The sequence below is a fragment of the Manduca sexta genome, chromosome 13 (assembly GCF_014839805.1).
Source record: "Manduca sexta isolate Smith_Timp_Sample1 chromosome 13, JHU_Msex_v1.0, whole genome shotgun sequence".
In the NCBI taxonomy this organism is placed as follows: Eukaryota; Metazoa; Arthropoda; class Insecta; order Lepidoptera; family Sphingidae; genus Manduca; species Manduca sexta.
The window spans coordinates 6,664,272-6,684,603 of NC_051127.1; the positions used below are offsets into that span (position 1 = coordinate 6,664,272).

The 20,332-nt window shown below is 38.1% G+C and overlaps 2 protein-coding genes across 2 annotated transcripts; one reads left to right on the forward strand and one right to left on the reverse strand.

The window, feature by feature from the left end:
* Positions 1-809: 809 nt before the first annotated feature.
* On the reverse strand, positions 810-5,059 carry LOC115449250 (exosome complex component RRP46). Its single transcript, XM_030177010.2, has 5 exons — positions 4,838-5,059; positions 4,527-4,653; positions 4,062-4,170; positions 1,882-2,080; positions 810-957 (listed from the first exon to the last, which is right to left on the reverse strand). Exons 1-5 carry the CDS (start codon positions 4,938-4,940, stop codon positions 830-832), a joined length of 666 nt encoding a protein of 221 aa, XP_030032870.1. The 5' UTR covers positions 4,941-5,059; the 3' UTR covers positions 810-829.
* Positions 5,060-5,515: 456 nt separating this feature from the next.
* LOC115449256 (nuclear export mediator factor NEMF homolog) lies at positions 5,516-20,327 on the forward strand. The gene is made up of 19 exons (XM_030177025.1): positions 5,516-5,724; positions 7,142-7,313; positions 7,544-7,746; positions 8,093-8,229; positions 8,755-8,930; positions 9,549-9,743; positions 10,041-10,223; positions 10,532-10,794; positions 11,662-11,857; positions 11,943-12,121; positions 13,126-13,297; positions 13,544-13,670; positions 13,937-14,157; positions 14,548-14,611; positions 15,008-15,195; positions 15,392-15,550; positions 16,471-16,598; positions 17,126-17,343; positions 18,204-20,327. The coding sequence occupies exons 1-18, from the start codon at positions 5,669-5,671 to the stop codon at positions 17,322-17,324; spliced, it is 3,018 nt and encodes a 1,005-aa protein (XP_030032885.1). The 5' UTR covers positions 5,516-5,668; the 3' UTR covers positions 17,325-17,343; positions 18,204-20,327.
* Positions 20,328-20,332: the final 5 nt, after the last annotated feature.

Genomic DNA, 20,332 nt, shown 5'->3' on the forward strand with positions numbered 1-20,332 from the left:
TATCTACTTAAAATTCCACACCTTACGGTTTTTGAATTTAAGTTACGAGCAAAGTAATTTTAGGTGGCACCAGCACACAGCAATTAACGCACCAGACCCATTCGTACAGAATACTGTACAGAAAATTCTAATCTATAAAAGTTTAAGGCCTGAAATTCTACTTAAATTTTGGAACTCTAAATAATTAAAGCACCTATAAATCTTTACGAACGATTAAACATGTTCTTATAGAGACACATTGTAGGTATTTCATAAAATTAGCATTTTGCTCTATTTACGTTTTGATACGTGCGCGGGAGTGCGCTCGCTGTTATTGGTCACGCGCCACGTTAGCCCACATAACCATAGATAGTAAACACTGCTAGTGCTGGTGATGGTAATGCTGTTGGTGTTATATTTTATATCCGCCGGAATAGCGCCCACCTTACACAAGTTGTTCAAACCCGCCATAGTGGCCCACGTAAGTGTCGCGTTTCGGAATCAGCCTGCGTATATCCGGATCCAACAGACCGGCATAATTATGTCGACTGTCGAGGGATAATCATCTCTACAGTCGCCATTCTATTGAACCCCACTCCACTTACCATCAGGTGCATGGTATCACTCCGCCATACTCGTATAAAAAAAACACTGCATATAATATTATACATATATATAATCATGCAATTTTTGTGACCAATTTACGAATTAAATCTCAAATTTTATTAGCAACCTTTTGAGAGCCAGGTGTGGACATTATAAAGACAGTCAATATAATCTCTACATTCTGATGCTTGCTCCCTTACCCGAAATATAAATGAAACAAAAAGTTCTAAAGACAATATAATAACTATCCGATAACATTAGAATATTTCTTGACAATATCTCTGTAGAAGGTGAACACGAGCTCGCTAGCGGCCCGACATCTCTCTAATGCCTCTCTGTACGCATCCTCACTGAAGTTACCCTCCGTAAATCCTGAAACAATACATTTATAAAACCATTGGTATTCTATAGAACAAAGGTTGATACGTCTAGAGCAGGGGTGGCCAACCGGTCGATCGCGACATCAATTCCAGTCGATCGTGGCAAGGCAAAAATATAAATACGTAGAACAGACCGCGTAACATACCTAATCACTAACTGCTGCACGCATCGTCTTGTATCATTTTTTAATCAAAATAATAATAAATTTTGTACTGAACTATGTTGTTTCATTTAAGATTCCAAGATGTATGTAGCTTGGTAGATCGCATAGAGTATCATCAGTGAAAAGTAGATCTTGGGTCTTACCAAGTTAGCCACCCCTGGTCTAGAGGCTGTAGCCAAGACGCCTTGCTACAATCATTTACGCTAATAGAAAACAAAAATATGTTTTTTCTTTTGTAGCTTGACCCTACGTGTTTTAGCCTAGCAAAAGTCGGCCTATACAACTGTACCGGTCTTTTGGATGAGCGTTTTAGGCGCTCGCAACCCTTGAAAATGAAGTGACCATGCTGAGGGTAACCCACTAACGTTACGAACCTCGGCTCAGGACGGTCACTGGGAGAGGATGGGTTATCAACGATTATGGATATGCGTAGTCGCAGCGAACTAACAATCTAACCATTATTTTTTCATATCCTAGCAATAATTCTGTCACTTGGATGTCCTACCCAGTTAACCTTTCAGCAACTCAGCTACAGTTAACCAAGGGTAAACAAAGCTCATATAAACGCAAACACCCTAATAGCAACTTTTATACTTAGTAACTTTCAATAACTTATTCACTCTAATTCTTTAGTCACATTCAGTAACTTCCCGTCACACTCAATCACTTTTTATCATACTCAGTAACTTTTAGTTCTACACAGTAACTTTGCGTTTGCTTAATACCGTAGAAATCATACATGGATCACGCACCAGTGATTAGACTTCTGTCCCGTCCATCGAACACGAAGTTCATGACCGCCCGCGCCGTCTCGAGCTGAGCAGCGCCGGGGTCCAGGGTGATGTTCCCGCTGTCGTCGATAGCGCACATCACCGCCGCGAACACGCACCGCATGGCCACGCCTGAGTTCAGGAGAGCGAGGCACACGCAGTTCACTGAGCAGGACAGGAGCTGGAATTAGTAGTATTATTTTAGTGGTAAATTTTGTGGCAATGTTTAAATTTGCTATTTGTTAATATTTATTTATGTACTACTAGCGACCCGCTCCGGCTTCGCACGGGTGCAATGCTGACTATTTAATGGATGTTATTATCTATACTATTATATAAAGCTGAAGAGTTTGTTTGTTTGTTTGTTTGTTTGTTTGTTTGTTTGAACGCGCTAATCTCAGGAACTACCAGTCCAAATTGAAAAATTATTTTTGCGTTGGATAGCCCTTTGTTCGTGGAGTGCTATAGGCTATATATCATCACGCTATACCCAATAGGAGCGGGACAGTAATGGCTAATCTCAGGAACTACCAGTCCAAACTGAAAAATTCTTTTTGCATTGGATAGCCCTTTGTTCGTGGAGTGCTATAGGCTATATATGATCACGCTATACCCAATAGGAGCGGGACAGTAATGGCTAATCTCAGGAACTACCAGTCCAAACTGAAAAATTCTTTTTGTGTTGGATAGCCCTTTGTTCGTGGAGTGCTATAGGCTATATATCATCACGCTATGACCAATAGGAGCAGAGCAGTAATGACTAATCTCAGAACTACCGGTTCGAACTGAAAAAATCTTTTTGTGTTGGATAGCTCTTTATTAGTGTAGTGCTATAGGCTATATATCATCACGCTATGACCAATAGGAGCGGAGCAGTAATGACTAATCTCAGGAACTACCGGTTCGAACTGAAAAATTATTTTTGTGTTGGATAGCTCTTTATTAGGGTAGTGCTATAGGCTATATATCGTCACGCTATGACTAATAGGAGCGGAGCCGTAATGGCTAATCTCAGGAACTACCGGTTCAAACTGAAAAAATATTTTTGTGTTGGATAGTTCTTTGTTCGTGGAGTACTATGGGGTATATATCATCACGCTATGACCAATAGGAGCGGAGCAGTAATGGCTAATCTCAGGAACTATCAGATCGAACTGAAAAAATATTTTTGTGTTGGATAGCACTTTGTTCCTGGAGTGCTATAGGCTATATATCATCACGCTATGACTAATAGGAGCGGAGCAGTAATGGCTAATCTCAGGAACTACCGTGTTTCAACTGAAAAAATCATTTTGTGTTGGATAGCCCTTTGTTCCTGGAGTGCTATAGGCTATATATCATCACGCTATGACCAATCGGAGCGGAGCAGTAATGAAACATGTTGCAAAAACGGGGAAAAATTATTAGTTTTGAGAGCTTCCGTTGCGTGCGCTGCGTAAACGATTAAAGTTATGCAACAATGATGTATGACGGGATTATTCCTCTTAAAAAGTTCTAAAAAATATATTATAAAACAAAGTCCCCCGCTGCATCTGTCTGCCTGAACGTGTTAAACTCAAAAACTACCCAACATATTAAGATGAAATTTGGTATGGAGACAGTTTGAGAGGCTCCCGGGAAACTACTACTTTTATAACGGAAAACTTTAGCCTGAAAAACTTTATAACGCGGGCGGAGCCGCGGGCAAAAGCTAGTTATACATATAAACCTTCCTCTTGAATCACTCTATCTATTAAAAAAACCGCATCAAAATTCGTTGCGTAGTTTTAAAGATTTTACACATAGGGACAGAGAAAGCGACTTTGTTTTATATTATGTAGTGATTGTCTCCTATTAAACTATTTCACAATATGGCACTATAGTATAGCACTTACTATGGCATACTGCATTTTTTTTAATAATGAGACAAGCTTGCCTTATGGTAAGCGATATGACCGCCCAGAAACACCATCCAACACCTTGAATTACAAAGTATTGTTTGTTATTCCACTACGCTCCACTTTCTGAGACATGAGAAGTTAAGTCTTATTATGTCCAGTAATTACACTGGCTACTGGCATATAGCACTATGATGATAATATGGTTCCAGAACCTAATACCATTATCATTCTATGGTAAAATCATTGGTACCTCACCCAACAAATTTATGAGTAACCACTCACCCCTCCAAAATCTTCTAACTCCTGTATAGTGACTGTAATGCCTGTGCGTGGGTACAGACAGCCCAGTATGGCTGTCTCGGATGTCTGTCTGATCACATTCTCTTTGTACCTTTAATACAATAATGTTTATTTGAAGACACATTTATTAACAATCCCTAGTCAGCCTAGAACGAGAGCAACAAATAACAATTAACAAATATTTAAAAATAGTTGATACATTTAGGCTCAGTTCAACGCACAATGGCCCGACTACTTTATGGGCTAAGTGCGGAAAAGGGAACCACCAACATAGGCTTGGTTCAAATATGGGTACCAAGACAAAGCTAATAAATACTTGCCTCAATCAAAAATAAGAACAATTGCGAGAGGCCTTTGTCCAATAGTGGACTGCAATAGGCTGATGATGAATTAAAAAAATAACAGTACTTTATTGTAAAGTAATGATTTCAATATCATTTTCAATACCTGTCTCCAACTGAAGGTTTTCCACCCTTAGGGCTGAAGATGACCTCAAGTGTGGACTTCTCTATGCTCTGACTCTGCATCTTTATATCCTGAGGTCCGTTCACACTCACCAGTGCTACTGTTTCACCTGAAATGGATAAAAAAAAATTGTAACATAGTCAACTTACTTGAAATTTACACCGACCCCACACTGGAATCCATCTGTATCCAAAGACACTATTGATAAGGAATAAATGGTTTACATCAGGTATGCTAGTGAATATGCTATACGCCTATTATTAAACAATTTCAATTTATTGTCATGTCTTTACCTTGCGATAGTATAGCGGACCCATCTGATTTACTGAGATAATTGAATTCACATTTCATTGGTTTCAATTTAAAGTCTGTCAAGTCTGCATTATCGGTCACCATCGTGTAATAACTACAAAAAAGAAACTAACAAATAATTGAAACATAAGATTTATTTTGAAAATTTTGTAAACATGTGCATGTGACATTTGACATATAAATTTGACATTTGACATAGAGCATAGAAGTGCATAGAATAATTTTAGTCATATTACTATTATACTCTGCTACTTGCTTAAATTGTTTTTTTTACAATAATTTGCAAAATACTATATTTTTTTTATTCTTATAAAATAACCGTTAAAAACATCACCACGAATTTTTAGCTAGTATAATCTAAAATATTGTTTATCTTTGGAAAATATGAAATGTCACAGCTATCAAACAACGCTAAGTAATAAGGATGTATACGGTTGGTAGACGGAAAAACGAATTTTGATTCGAATCGGTAATTTGCTCAATTATTCTTGAATGACCATGTATTATCGGTTTGGATAATTCATTATTTTGAAGGATAATTATTACTAGAAAGTATAATAAAACTTGGTGTTGCTCGTGACTTCACCTACGTAAAAAAATTACGATTCAAATCACTTTACTAATGAATAAACATAAAATTATTTGATGATGCACACTTGAATTCGAATTTAATCAAATTGGATAACACTGCATCCCTATCTCCAGTTAACAAATACATTATAAATGTCAAATGTTAACAAAATAAAATATAAGTTTTACGTAGGCACAGTGGGGTTTTTTATTATTTTACCACTGAATATAAATAGTTCAATATGAAGTCGAGATTTAGTACTTACGATATAATTTGCATGGTCACGGAGCTGCAAAGGTAAGTTTGCATTAGCATTTTATGTGATTATAAAAAAAAAACAAATTGCAGAAAATTGATTAGTCCTAACCTACTATTGCACTTCAATACTAAATTAGCTTTATGAATATGCGTTATTTGTATTAGTTTATTATTTAAAGATTGCCAACAAAGTTTACCATAATAACAACAATCAGAAAATAAAACTAATTGCAACTCAGACCAAAGGCAACCACAGCATGCATAATACTATTTTACAACATTATAAGGAACATTACAAAATAAGTATTTCTATGAGTTAAAAAATAACAATGTGATGATTACATGCAGTACACTAGCATCAATACTGAAATAAACTAATTCCTGTATTACATTATCATATTCTTATTGTTCTTAAAAACTTTGCTCTGCCTTAATATATTTCGCCCCAAACATAGGTACATAGCAAGATTTTTATAAAAACAACAAACATTACTTATATGATAGAATTTTTATCACTGGAAAGCACTTCTGATGGTGATCCTGATTTTCATGTTTTTAAAACTGTGCACAAAAAATAATGCAACCCGAAGTAATTGCTCAACGTTACATCATTATTAAATTGTCAGTTTACATCATAATTAACTTTTAACTGATTAATATCATGTTATCGCCCTCTCCAGTTTTAATCTGTTTGATAAAATTGAACATTGCGCCCTGTATATAAGGTTCAAAATGGTTTGTTGTCACTCAGCAACATAAATGATCCTTATACCCAAACAGTATAAAAAAAAAAAAATATTTAAATAATTAAATGCAGACTATTGTTTTTCTATATGGTTATGATATTGATTTTGCCAGTTGTAATTAGTAATAGAGAATTCAGATAATAGTCCCAAGAAAGATAATGTTAAAATACCAATCGTTACTGAATTTATTGATGAAGGACTGGAAAATTCTCTTCTTCTAATAATATTGGGAGTTGTTAACTTATAATCACTGAGTGCAGTACTGCACCTTAATTGGATGTGCGGTGAAGAGGGATGGTGGATTCACTCAGATATAACCTGGATCATTAAAGACACAAATGTAAATTGGCGGCCCTTATCATATTCTCTCTCTTGTACACTAGTGCCATCTATACTCACTCACGCGCTTACCATAGATGGAAGAATAATCAGTAGATTTGCTTTCATGCTGTGTTGCAAACAATTACAACTATCAATTTATATTTATTATTTATTTATTTATTTATACTCTTTAGTGTACCAAACAATATAAATCATATAAAGAAAAAAAGAGCGAAAAAGACACAAGTACAACCGGCGGTTTTATTGCTCTAGGCAATGTCGTCCAGACAACTATGGAATGGATATAAAAATGATAAAGAAAAAGAGAGATATATATTATATTTTATTACAAGGCTATTATTGTTTACCCTATTCGCATATTGTTCCAGCTTGTTAGGCATGCGTGTGAACCAGGTGTACGACATAAACAGCCAATCATATGTGATCAGGCTGCAACGGTCCGAGGAGAAGAAGGTCCTGTTACTGGACTCTGGCCATCGGTTTCACACAACACTTTTCGAATGGCCCAAGGGTATGGCCCCATCTGGGTTCACTATGAAGGTAAATATTGTTCGATAGACAGAACATATGGGAATAGTTCACACCTGTATTGCTAGACAAATTAGTAGTTCAACCATTTATTCCAAACCTATGAAAAGATGGGCAGGGTTTTTAGCTTTTTTATCTTGGACTGATCTTATTTTAGGTACACTACATGGTAAAATTTGTTATGTATCATTGGAATATGAATATAAAAAAACCGTCATTTCATTAAATCAAAAAATTTACAGCTCCGAAAACACTTAAAGAACAAACGTCTAGAGAAACTGCAACAGATAGGCGTGGACCGTATCGTCGACTTCCAGTTCGGCAGCGGAGAGATGGCGTACCACGTGATCCTAGAGTTATACGACAGGGGTAACATAGTGCTCACAGACCATGAGTGGACCATTCTCAATGTGTTGCGACCGCATGTGGAGGGCGATAAAGTAAGGTGAGTACAAACATACGCCTTTTATCGTCGAAGGGGTAGACAGGTGCAACGATAGAGGAAACTCTATTGTCATATTGTGAGGTGAATTATGTAATAATTAATAGATTTAATTTACATTTTTTTTATATAACCATCAGGCTGAACCCTGAGCTGACAGAAGTTATATATTGGCGGGTAAAAAGACTCGAATGGGAGGGTACTAAAATATTTTAAATCACCTTATACTTGGTAAAACACCGCACTTACTTTTAGCTCATTCACATTCCTGGATCAGACCAGTATATATCTTTGATATGCTATAATAAATAAAATATGTACATAAGGATTTATTTATGTTCTTGCACAGGTTTGCAGTAAAAGAAAAATATCCACTAGACAGAGCGAAAACATCATACGCCGCGCCGTCCGTCGACAAATTAAAAGAAATATTCGCCAAGAGTCAACCCGGAGATAATCTTAAAAGGTTACTCAATCCACATTTGGGTAAGACAAACCATTATATTATATCTGTTAGTTGTACTTTAACCAATTTTACTATTAAAATATAGGATTGGGTAAAAAGTAACTAGTCTGCCATGTTGGGTGGTCTGCCATATTAGATTTAGAGTAGTCATTTTGTTTTTTATATTCTTCCATTTCATAATTATATCATGAGCGTGCACAAAAAATAACTAATCCATTATATTTGGCGGTCCGCCATAATGGATTTAGAACATTAGCTAACCATGCATGGTCATAGAAAATGTGTGTACTATATTTTATCTTAATTGGTTGAGGATAACTGCAAAATTCAGTTGTAAGATTTCACCTGAATACAAACATTGCAAGTTAAAACAAATCTTGTAAAATAGGCTGGCTTTATCTATGTCCTATTCCTTTTAAGTTGACAACAATTTAATAATTTTCTTGCATCTTACATTATATGATCATTTTACGATCAGGTTATACCCATTGTCTTTTATAGTATACTGATGTAAAAGCATTCTTGCAATTTTTTTTTTGTTTCAGAATGTGGAGCTTCCGTCCTAGATCATGTTCTACTGGAGAATGGTTTGTCAGGGACTACAAAAGTGGTTAAAGAAGGTGATAAAGGATTCAATCCAGAATTACACATGGATAAACTGGTGGAAGCTTTAAAGAAAGCTGAGAAACTGATGGACGAGGCTCATGATAAAGTGTCAAAGGTGAGTAGAAGTGCTAAGATCAAGAAGCTAAGTTGAAAAAATAAGGTTGTCGCTAGGTTAAGCCAATGTCAGTATATTGACTGGTAAGAGTATGATATCTTGCATCCAAACCCCAAATGTAGGATATTTTTGACAGTTTTTTGATGCAATGAACATATCACATAGTTAGCAGAGGTAGTAGATATATTTTTCTACAACATAGTACTACTGTTTCGCGGAAAATATGTGGCTTGTAGATTTAATAGAGAATGTGATTTCCAAATGTCCAAAATTCTCCTCCATTGTGTCCATAATTCTTTAGATTTCGAAATGTATGTGCCTAAAAGAGATCAATTAATATCAATTGAATATTTCTTAATTCTTATGCCATACCGTAGTTGTAGTTGTATAGGGGTGCGGTAGGACACCTCAGGTCCCGAATTCAAATCCCGGATCGGGTAAAGTGATTTAAGTTTTTCTATTCAGTAGACCAGAATCTGAAATTTATGCCTAAATGTGGGCAATTGGCTCGTCCTCTATCACATCATGGGTCGGACACATGGTGAAAATCGGGTGCCCTAATTGTACCTACTGTTTCCAAAATAAAGATGTGATGTTTATCAATTGTTTTTGTTCCAGGGTTTTATACTTCAGAAAAAAGAATCTCGTCCCAACCCTGTGCCGGACGGGCCGGACCACTTGCTGGCCAACATAGAGTTCCATCCCATGCTGTTTGCGCAGAACAAGGACACCACGTATGCGGAGTTCGACACGTTCGACAGGGCTATTGATGAGTTCTTCAGCGGCTTGGAGGGACAGAAGCTTGATATGAAGGTGAGTGGGACAATATAATAGTGTGTGAGTAATATATGTTGCTTTAGAGGTACATATATTCAAATTTCATATGCATACATTAAACTTACTGATTAAAAAACGAATTTATGATTAGTATATTGACAAATATGGTTGCAATGTTTGGCTATTAGGAAATGATTCATGAATTAGAGATAATAAACTTAAAAATTATATAGCAGATACCTAGTATACTTGCTTTTATGTAGTTAATTATTAAGCGTTATTTGTAAGTTTTGTATATACACAAATAGTATGGATGATATACCGATCATGTAGCTGGTGCAAGTGGAGCGCGAGGCGATGAAAAAGCTGCAGAACGTGCGCAAGGACCACGACAAGCGCGTGCAGTCGCTGACGGCCGCGCAGGCGCACGGGCGCCGCGCCGCCGACCTCGTCGCGCGCAACCAGCGCCTCGTCGAGCAAGCGCGCCTCGCCGTGCAGACCGCGCTCGCCAACCAGGTCGGTATTTATTTATTTATTGAGACGACCAACAACACATCCACCTCACATAATATATATATATATGTGTTACATTAAACAATTATTAAAATATTATGCGGATCGTTTAAATAATATGCCGTTGACTGAAATAATATGCCGATGATTGAATTAATATGCCGTTGATTGAAATAATATGCCGTTGATTAAAATAATATGCCGATGATTGAATTTATATGCTGTTGATTGAAATGATATGCCACTAATAAGACAAATCACCATGCGCTTATAAAAGTGACATTACAGTTTTAGAATTTTTATTTATTTAGATGTCCTGGGACGACATCAAACTCCTGGTGAAAACCGCGCAAGACAACAAGGATCCCATAGCGTCTTGCATCAAGCAGCTCAAGCTGGACAAGAACCACATCACCCTGTGGCTGACAGACCCTTACCAGCAGGATAATGATGATGATGAGGATAATGAGAGGAATGATGATGAGGATAATGAGAGGAATGATGATGAGGAGAGACTGGAGCCAATGCTGGTGGATATTGACTTGGGACTGACTGCGTTTGCTAATGCGAGGAGGTGAGTGGTTATTATAAAAATAACTAGTTGACCCGACAGACGTTGTCCCATCTTAACTATGAATTTGCAGCGCGCATTCTGTCAATCGCTGACAGCTATTACAAACAATTGTACAGTTATATAAAATTAATATTTTCGTTAAGTTTTCTTAAATTTTCTAATTTTCCGCGCAATTATTTGAACTGTTTTCTTTCTAAGAACCTTCTCCTGACAATAACAAACACAACAAAAAAAATAGTGAAATCGGTCCAGCCGGTCACGCGTGTTGGCGTGACCAAGGGTAATAGGGATTTATTTATAAATATATACATTTTTCATTTTAGTTTTGGTTTGACTGGTCTAGTTGGGGTGTACTAGGGTTTACTATGTTTTTTTCTATACGCCCACGACAAAGTGACCAGACTCCACCTGATGGCTAAAGTGGTGTAGAATCCAATAGAGTGTCGACTGACGAGAGATGATTACTCCTCGGCAGTCGACACAATTATGCCGGCCTGTTTGGACCGGATATAAACAGACTGGTTCAGGAACGTGACACACGTGGACCACTATGGCGGATTTTAATACCTTGTGTACAGTGGTCGCTATCCGGGATATAAAATATTTCCTACCACCAGCAATGTTCTAAGTCTGATTCCAAATTATTCTAGCATAGATACATACTTACTGAATACATTACATTGCACTATACTATTAATGTCGGTTAGAACTTCATACCATGAACAAACAAACATTTTTAGCTCCCTAATACGGTAAAACCTTTTTTCTGTCCCATGTTGTGATAGAGGGCGAACCTATTTACCTTATAGGCTCAAATTGCAATCCTAGATAACTCAAACGTGTTTTCCCGGACTTAAAACTCTGAAGGTACTACGATCAGAAACGCTCAGCGGCCAAGAAACAACAGAAGACCCTGGAGTCTTCCGGCAAAGCGTTGAAGAGCGCCGAGCGGAAGACCAAGCAGACTCTGAAGGAGGCCAACACTATCACCAACATCGTGAAGGCGCGCAAAACGTACTGGTTCGAGAAGTTCTACTGGTTCATATCTTCGGATAATTACCTGGTGAGTTTTTTTTTACTTCTTGGCCTTACACTGTACGTCTTTCTAAGAAATGATATCAAATCCATAACTCTATCACAATGAGCAGGTGATCGGAGGTCGCGACCAACAGCAGAACGAGCTGATAGTGAAGAGATACCTCGTTGGCAATGATATATACGTGCACGCGGACGTGACGGGCGGCGCGTCGGTTGTGGTGAAGTGCGCCGGCGCAGCGCCGCCGCCGCGCACGCTGGCGGAGGCGGGGCAGGCTGCTGTGGCGTACAGGTTACTCACATACATGTTATTATTTCTTCCGTAACCCTTAGGTTGGTAATGGAAAGCATAGCTCTGGTCCATTTCGGTGAATTATTTTTAACTGACTTTCAAAAAGGTTAAGAATGTCGCCTACAGGTGGGTATAGATAGCGGCACGAGTCTTTGGTACGGCAGCACTCTGAGGTCCTGGGTTCGAATCCTGAGTCGGGCAAAATTAAATTGGGATTTTTCTGCTCAATTTCAGCCTAGAATCTGGAATTTGTGCCCGATGTGGCGATAGGCTCGCCTCCTATCACATCATGAGACGGAACACACTTGGCGAATAGTTGGTGCCCTAGTTGCGCCTCTGCATACCCCTTCGGGGATAAATGCGTAACGTGTGTGTACGAGTCTTGATCACAGACGAAGAGTGGTGCCCGAGCAACTCAATATACAGCAGTCGATTGACACATCCAATAATAAACGAGCATCAAGTAAGGAACCAATTCCGCGCAACATCGGCGCGTTGGATGTCAAACTGACCAATCATGAGTGTGCTCACGACTCGTGCCGCTATCTTTAATGAGGGGAAGTTTTGTATAATTGACTTCCTGCTCCATTTGGGTGATGATCTTCCAGAGTAAAGGTCCAGCTGTACATTCGAAAGTAACCTACACTAGGAGTTGGTTTGAGTCCCAAAATTCATTAGAATCCATTTAGTACTGTATTTAAAAATATTCAGACATCCATGTTTTTTAAAAAATGTTAACATTAATAAAGTAAAATAAATAAACCAGGATAAGCAGGATTTTTGTACTGCTTACTTGTTTACCTGTTTTTTTTTTATTTTTATTCACATTTATAAATTTATTAATTATGTTGCAATTCTAAACCTAGTATAACCCGACCAAAAAAATAAAAAACCTGCTTTGAGGGTACCACTTTGCTTTTCCTTTTAAAGTTAATTTTACCACATCATGATGAGGATTTTTATTTTCCTGGTCAAGCTATAATATTCAACCTTTTCTATAACAGTGTGGCGTGGGAAGCCAAGGTGCTGACGCGTGCGTGGTGGGTGTACGCGCACCAAGTGTCGAAGTCGGCCCCCACGGGAGAGTACCTCCCCACCGGCTCCTTCATGATCCGCGGCCGCAAGAACTACCTGCTGCCCGACCAGCTGCAGATGGGCTTCACCTTCATGTTCAGGGTTAGTGGAGAGAGCTCAATACACATTGACTCAACCAAGTCTATTTTGAATTCTATTCCAAGTCTATTAAGAACTTTCTAGAAATAGGTAAACTTTAACTTAATAGATACCAGTATTATATGGTACTTAAATCACCATGTTCTACCCAAAACCAATTGACTAGGTAACATCATTAAAACCATTCCTATAATTCATTCTGACTAAACATACAGTTCAGTTGACGATATACGACGAATACATTTTCAGCTAGAAGAAGGCAGTATGGAACGTCATAAGGACGAAAGGAAGGCCATGGCGATAGACGACATCAGGTCAGAGGTGGTTTCGGTCCAGGACTCGGTGGAGGAACAGGAGATCCTCGTGTCAGACAATGGTAAGTTGTATTAACACCTAAGTTTACCATGCAGATGGTAAGATCTTTGTATTAGGAAATTGACCACCGTACACAAGATGTAAGTCCCGCTATAGTGGCCCATGTAAGTGTGTCGCGTTCCGGGATCAACCAGTATATATCTGATCATCTCGTCTGCGGAAAGATATTCTCCTCTCTCAACCCTATTTCACTTCTTATTAGATCAAGGGAAACGGCCGTGCCAATGTAGAAAGCAAAATCTTATTAAAATCATGTATTATTTGCAGAAGATACATCGTCAAAAGAAGATCCGAAAGAGACCAAATTAGATCCGGTTTCAGAAGAACCTCTTCCTACTGAACAAGAAGAGATAGAGAAAGATGTAGAAGACGTAGGTGACGTAGAGAATGAAGAAGAGGAAGGGGGACAGCAAGGGACGAAGGAAGATCAGGACAGCGCGTCTGATAGTGAATCTTCTGACGATGGTTTCCCGAACACTCATGTTAAGGTATAGACTTATAGATCATTCACTTATCACGACCGGCTTGAAGTTTGTCACGAGTGACGCAAAGCCATTGTTTATTTATTTATTTATACTCTTTATTGTAAAAAACAGAATAAATAATACAAATAAGAAAAGAGAAACAAAAGGCACAATGGCGGTCTTATCGCTCCAGGCAATGTCTTCCAGACAACTATGGGATGGATATAAAAACGAGAAAGAAAAAGAAAGGGTAGTGCAGTGGATTAAATGCGTATTGTGACTAACTTCAACTGTATAGCTGATTTTAATAACATTAACTTCAGATCGAATCGAACAATAAAGCAATAAAAATAAATCACCTGTATTCATGTCACAACTTTATTCCGATTGTTTGATTATCGATGTCCCTTCCAGGTGGACCACGGGACTGGAAAAGTGATACTGCAATCCAGAACCATGTCGGAATCATCGCCCCAAGGTAAGTTCGATGAATTATTGCCGAGTTACGATTCAGTTACTAAACAATCGAAAACTCTAGACTAAAATACTTCTGTCTTTATTGTTTTAAATTATAAATATACTTTTGGTGTGTGTTATATATGTATACGTTCATAGGCTATAGGGACATGCTGCGTTGAGACGCAGTGCCAATAAATCAGTATACTAGTAACCGGCTTTTAGTTCAAACCTGTCCGAGAGACAACAGTGTGAAACATACGATATAAATCTTCTGTAGTAGACATTAGGAACTACAAGAATTTTAAGTACCGTAAAACTTAGATCTTTCAAATGTTGGTCTTGTTTCGAAAATCGAATATATGTTCTCAACTGCTTCATATTCTTTTAACAATACAAAATACCCTATTATTTCTAGACGAAGAAAAGATGCCAACCTTCCCCTCGCTACCGAACAAAGGAAAGAAACCAAATAAACAGCAGCCGAAAGAGGAAAAGAAGAAGGAGGGATTAAAGAGGGGGCAGAAGAGCAAACTGAAGAAGATCAAGGAGAAGTACAAGGACCAAGACGAGGAGGACAGGGCACTCAGAATGTTGCTCCTGCAGGTATAGTTACTACAGGAAACAAGGTTGCTATAATTGCTAGAAAAATCTTCAAATAGACTAGGTACCATGCAATGGACCAAGTAGATAAGGTGTGCCATGCAATTATGAGCCTTTTTGATTTTTTAACTACATTATTGTTCAGTCTATGATAAAGAAATCAGGGTCATCTTTGCATAGATTCTTTATGTATTTTCAGGCGCCAAACACGGGCAAAGACAGCAAAAAAGCGCAGAAGAAAGCGGCAGCGAAGGCGGGTAAAGTAAAACCGGCTCAAAAAGGACCCAAGATCCCGCAGCCAGCGCCGGTGCTGATCGAGGTCGACTCCGAGGGGGAGGTGGAAGAACCAGAGCAAGAGGTAAGTTTAGGGTGGGAGAAGTAAGATGTATTTCCCAGGATATGCACCAATCGTGCCATCACTCCTCTCCACTGTACTTCTCTATTCTATTTCTAGTCTTAACCTCCAAGCAATGATTGCTCTTATTTAAAGTTAGAAAGCAAAGTTTATAGAAAGAAAGAGAATTTTTATTCGCCCAATATACTAGGACGCAGACACAAAAAAAAATACATAGTGGGTTTTAGCACCATGCATCCCATGATACTGCCAAAAAGGTTCCAGTTCAGCAACTAAAGTCCGGGCAAGGTGTGCCTAGCGCTGGTTTTCACCTGGAACCCTCAAGTTATCCATTTGTAATTCGGAAAAGTAAGAAATACGCACCCTGAGGTTTGGAACTGCGGCCTGTGTCCACTCCCCGTTCCTCAGACCCACACACACACTCACGCCTTAATCCCCGAAGGTGATTGTGTGATAGGGGCAAAGACCTATGGCCATATCGAGCACAAATTCTAATACTGAGTATAAAAACCAAATATCACTGTGACTAACCCGAGGATCGAACCCGAGACCTCAGCACTGCAGTCCTACCGTAATATAACTAAGCCACCGAGACAACATGGGTGTTTTGTTTATAAACTATTAATGCAAGTGTGGCGGTACGTAAGTGCATACACCGCCATCTCGTCAACATCGCCGAAACTGCAACATGATTGATGCATTGACACAACTGTAACAACTGTAGTGATATCGCACAGCAATCACACAAGATGGCGACAGACGATACAGGATTGCAATGGCAAAATTTCCATAGAGGAGCGCAACCATCTGTTCCTCTACAGTGGAGTCAACCATTACGCCGCAACACTTGCTTAAATCGTGCCTTAAAGCTAACAAATCGGAATGAAATGAGGGTAGGAGTACAATGAGTTATATTTGTTCAGGCTCCGGAGCCAGGGCCGCCGGTGGACACTGAGCTGCTGAACCAGCTGACAGGCGTGCCGGTCACAGAGGACGAGCTCCTGTTCGCCGTGCCGGTCGTCGCGCCGTACTCCGCCGTGCTCAATTACAAGTAAGTTAACGGCATATTTGAAGTTGGGTATTTCACATGGTATATAAAGGGATGATAGGCCATAGTTCCATGGTAATCGAAAAGGCAGTAAGTCAAAGGCGGCCAATTTTCTTTATTACTGATTTGGAATGTATTTTAAACGAATTTTCTTCCTATCTAAGTTTCATAAATCGTAAATAATAAATGCATTTTCTTGTTTGATAAACAGCAGTTAGGACGAGGAAGATAATCTAGTTAATCATGTAGTAAAGCAATACTGCCTTTTCTAACGTACTGCTGTGTCGATTACCACGGCAGTATATCACCATTGTTATTAATTAAATCATGATGTTAACAGAATTGGCTATGACTAACGTTATATTCCAACACTACAGCTTTGGGTATTTACCTTTTAGCCACTCGGAGTTTATTAAAATTATATTGTGTTGTTAAATTATAATTTTTCATTGTTTTATATTTAATAAACATATTAAAAATAGAATACCGCTGGTCTTGCATGATATAATAACTAAATATACTTCAATCAGGTACAAAGTGAAACTGACCCCAGGCACGGGGAAACGGGGCAAGGCGGCCAAAACGGCGGTCCAAGTATTCCTCAAGGACCCGGGAGCCACCGCCCGCGAGAAGGACCTCCTAAAAGCCGTGAGGGAGGAAAACATCGCAAGAAACTTCCCAGGGAAAGTGAAGATGTCCGCGCCCCAGCTGCATAAACACAAGAAATGACAATACAGACTGTTCAGAGGTATGTATGTTTAAGTTAATATATGCTATAACTTAAAACTCTTTCAGTAATACAGGCTGCTTCCAAACAGTGAGATACAATATGATACAGGGTGATGTTATTATCATATGGATGTTATAGGTTATAGTTTAATTTGATGGAGTAATTTGGCAGTTGAGATGTTGCCAGAGGCACAGGAATTTTAATGATTACTAGCTTTTGCTCGTAGATCCATCCGCGGATTTTTTCATAAGATTCATCGGAGCTTGCACGCGGACTGTATCTTATGTTATTATAAGACGATGTAAATTTAATTATAGTAAAATACGTTAGTTAAAAAGGTTGTGAAATACAAGATATATACATATATTATAGGGAGACCGAATTTAATCCCAGCCTTAATAGATTTTTTTATATTGATATTATGAAAAGTTTTTATTATTGTATGGGTGATGCTTGGACACAGTAATCCGAGTTTGAAAATGATTTACGCCGATTTCAATTAACAATCAAAAATTAACTTATAATGGGTTCGAATCCCGAATATTGGGTTATTCAACTCAATATAAGCTCGGAGTTTGGGACTTCTGCCTGATATGGCGATTAGCTCGTCCCCTATAACAGTATAGGTAAGAACACGGGGAAGAATAGTGGATAGCCTAGATGCACCTCTGTCCCTTCGCGGATAAACGCATAATGTGTGTGTGTGCGTGCGTACGTGCGTGCGTGCGTGCGTGTGTGTGTGTGCGTGTGTGTGCGTGTGCGTGCGTACGTGCGTGCATGCCTGCGTGCGTGCGTGCTTGCATGCATGCATGTGTGTCTGCGTGTTAAGAAACACAAAACATCCTTATATATGACTTTTTTTATTGTTTTATTTTCAGGAGCGCATCGAAGATTAAGATTTCGATCGTATATCATGGGCCGTAATAGGAAGCTCCTAGTTCTCCTGCCTGAGTCACATTTACACTGGTGAATTTACAAAATAATTTTATTACTATTGACGTTTTTAACTAATTTTATGTATAATAAATCAATTCCATAATCGATTTTAGATAAATACAATATGATTTTGTAACGATTTCAAAAATCGATCTTTGTTATCGTAATAAAATCGATTTCAGTGAAACAATGATTTTAACTAGATGTATAAGTCGAAATTATGTATAATGGATATTTGTTGTTACCTCAAATTTAGAGGAATTGGTCGTTTATTTCCCAAAGCCCAAATCCTTAGCAAGTCTGCGGTTTCTTAGTACTGTATCAAATAATCGTCCGAACGCATCGCAAGTGCGCGTGTTGACGGCACACAAGCAGTTTAATTTATACGGACACGCCAAAGTGACCCAAAGGTCTCAGGTTGTTAAATGATAAACGACAGATGATTATCCTCAGACAGTCGACACAATTTTGTCGGCCTGTTCGAATGTGATATACACAAGCTAATCTCGGAATGCGTTGCGCATCACTATGTTGGTTTTAGACCTGTTACTGTAATTGTTTGCGCGAATCTTTACTTAATGGCCCTTTAGAGAATTCTCGCAGTTCCCGGCGGAGTGGACATCATATTTTAATTAATATAGGAGAATTTATTTGCGTATTTTTGGCTCTTGCGTCAGACGGGGCTATGGTATTAACAAAAAAAAAATGATTATAAGGCCCTTCTATGACGCTACGCCACTACACTATACTGACATAATTTCGTTAAAAAATTATAACAGTGGCAGTATTATAACAAGTCCATATAACCCGATTTCTGCCGGCTTCCCTTTCACAATTTTAATCTAATTATCATTAAAACTACTTGCAGGCCGCATTTATACATTTTATGTTGTGACGCGTTCCCTTTCGGAAAATTTAACTCTTCGCCACTGCTAACTAATGACAAAAATGGTCCGGAAACACTTTGTAGTAGGGTTGCTTTTGAACTGACAGCACGAAGACATGCGCACTCGTGACGCGTTCGATATATGAGGATATTAACATAGCTCAATATTACTGTGTTAGTAACAATTGTATGTATTTCTAAAGGCTTATTTCAATAAACGATCTTCTTACATCCGTATTCACAAACAATACTATTAGGACTCACAGTGCGGTCGAACGCAGTGTCAATAATTACATAGTTTATTTTGGCTTTGTTTAACTGTTTATCTGACAGACTACTGATGTTAAGTTGTGACATATTATTAACCAGTCACAAGGCTCAGTTATATCCCATACGTACGTACTTTGAAGGCTGTCCTGTCGGTAGCATTGAGAAACAGACATATCTCATTGGTCCGTACTTAGCTAAGTAACGTTTGTGAATTCGGACCAAGAGTTCGTTTTGATTTCGAAAATGAACCAATCAAAATAAAGTATTCTGATTGATCAATTTTCGCGATCGAATAAAGTCATTCGGAGTTTATTGAAATCGACGGAATACGTACTGTTGTTAATAATTATATATAAATAGATAAATGTTTTATCTGATGGCGACGGGCCATCCCCCTCTGAGCCATCGGCTGGCGACGCTTTTGCTTGAAAGACATTCAAATCTAAACGACAAGTGTACCGAAATTCTGATATGTACATAATACTAGGAATTGTCAGACATTTTTACATCATTTTATCTTGGTTTTGTATTTAAAAAATATTTTATTAGACCTTATTTTTATAAAGCAAATAATTTTTCATGAATTTTCTTATTAAAATCAAAACTTTAAATCACTTTATTCAAAAGTTTACTGATTGTCACTTACATATGAATGCCTTTTAAGGATAGATATAATAAACTATACCGTTTTAAATGTTGTCTTGCTTTTATCATACAAATACATTATATAGTCACTTGTAATAAGAAATAAACGTTCATATTTCGTCATAATAAATCCACTAAACTAGAAAAATTAAATTAGTTAAAATAATGTCAATCGAATGCAATATGTATGTAAATTATAGTATAAATGAGTGCATTTGCAATGCAAAATGATTGTTGGCTGTTAATAAAGTGTTTTTATATTGAATTAAC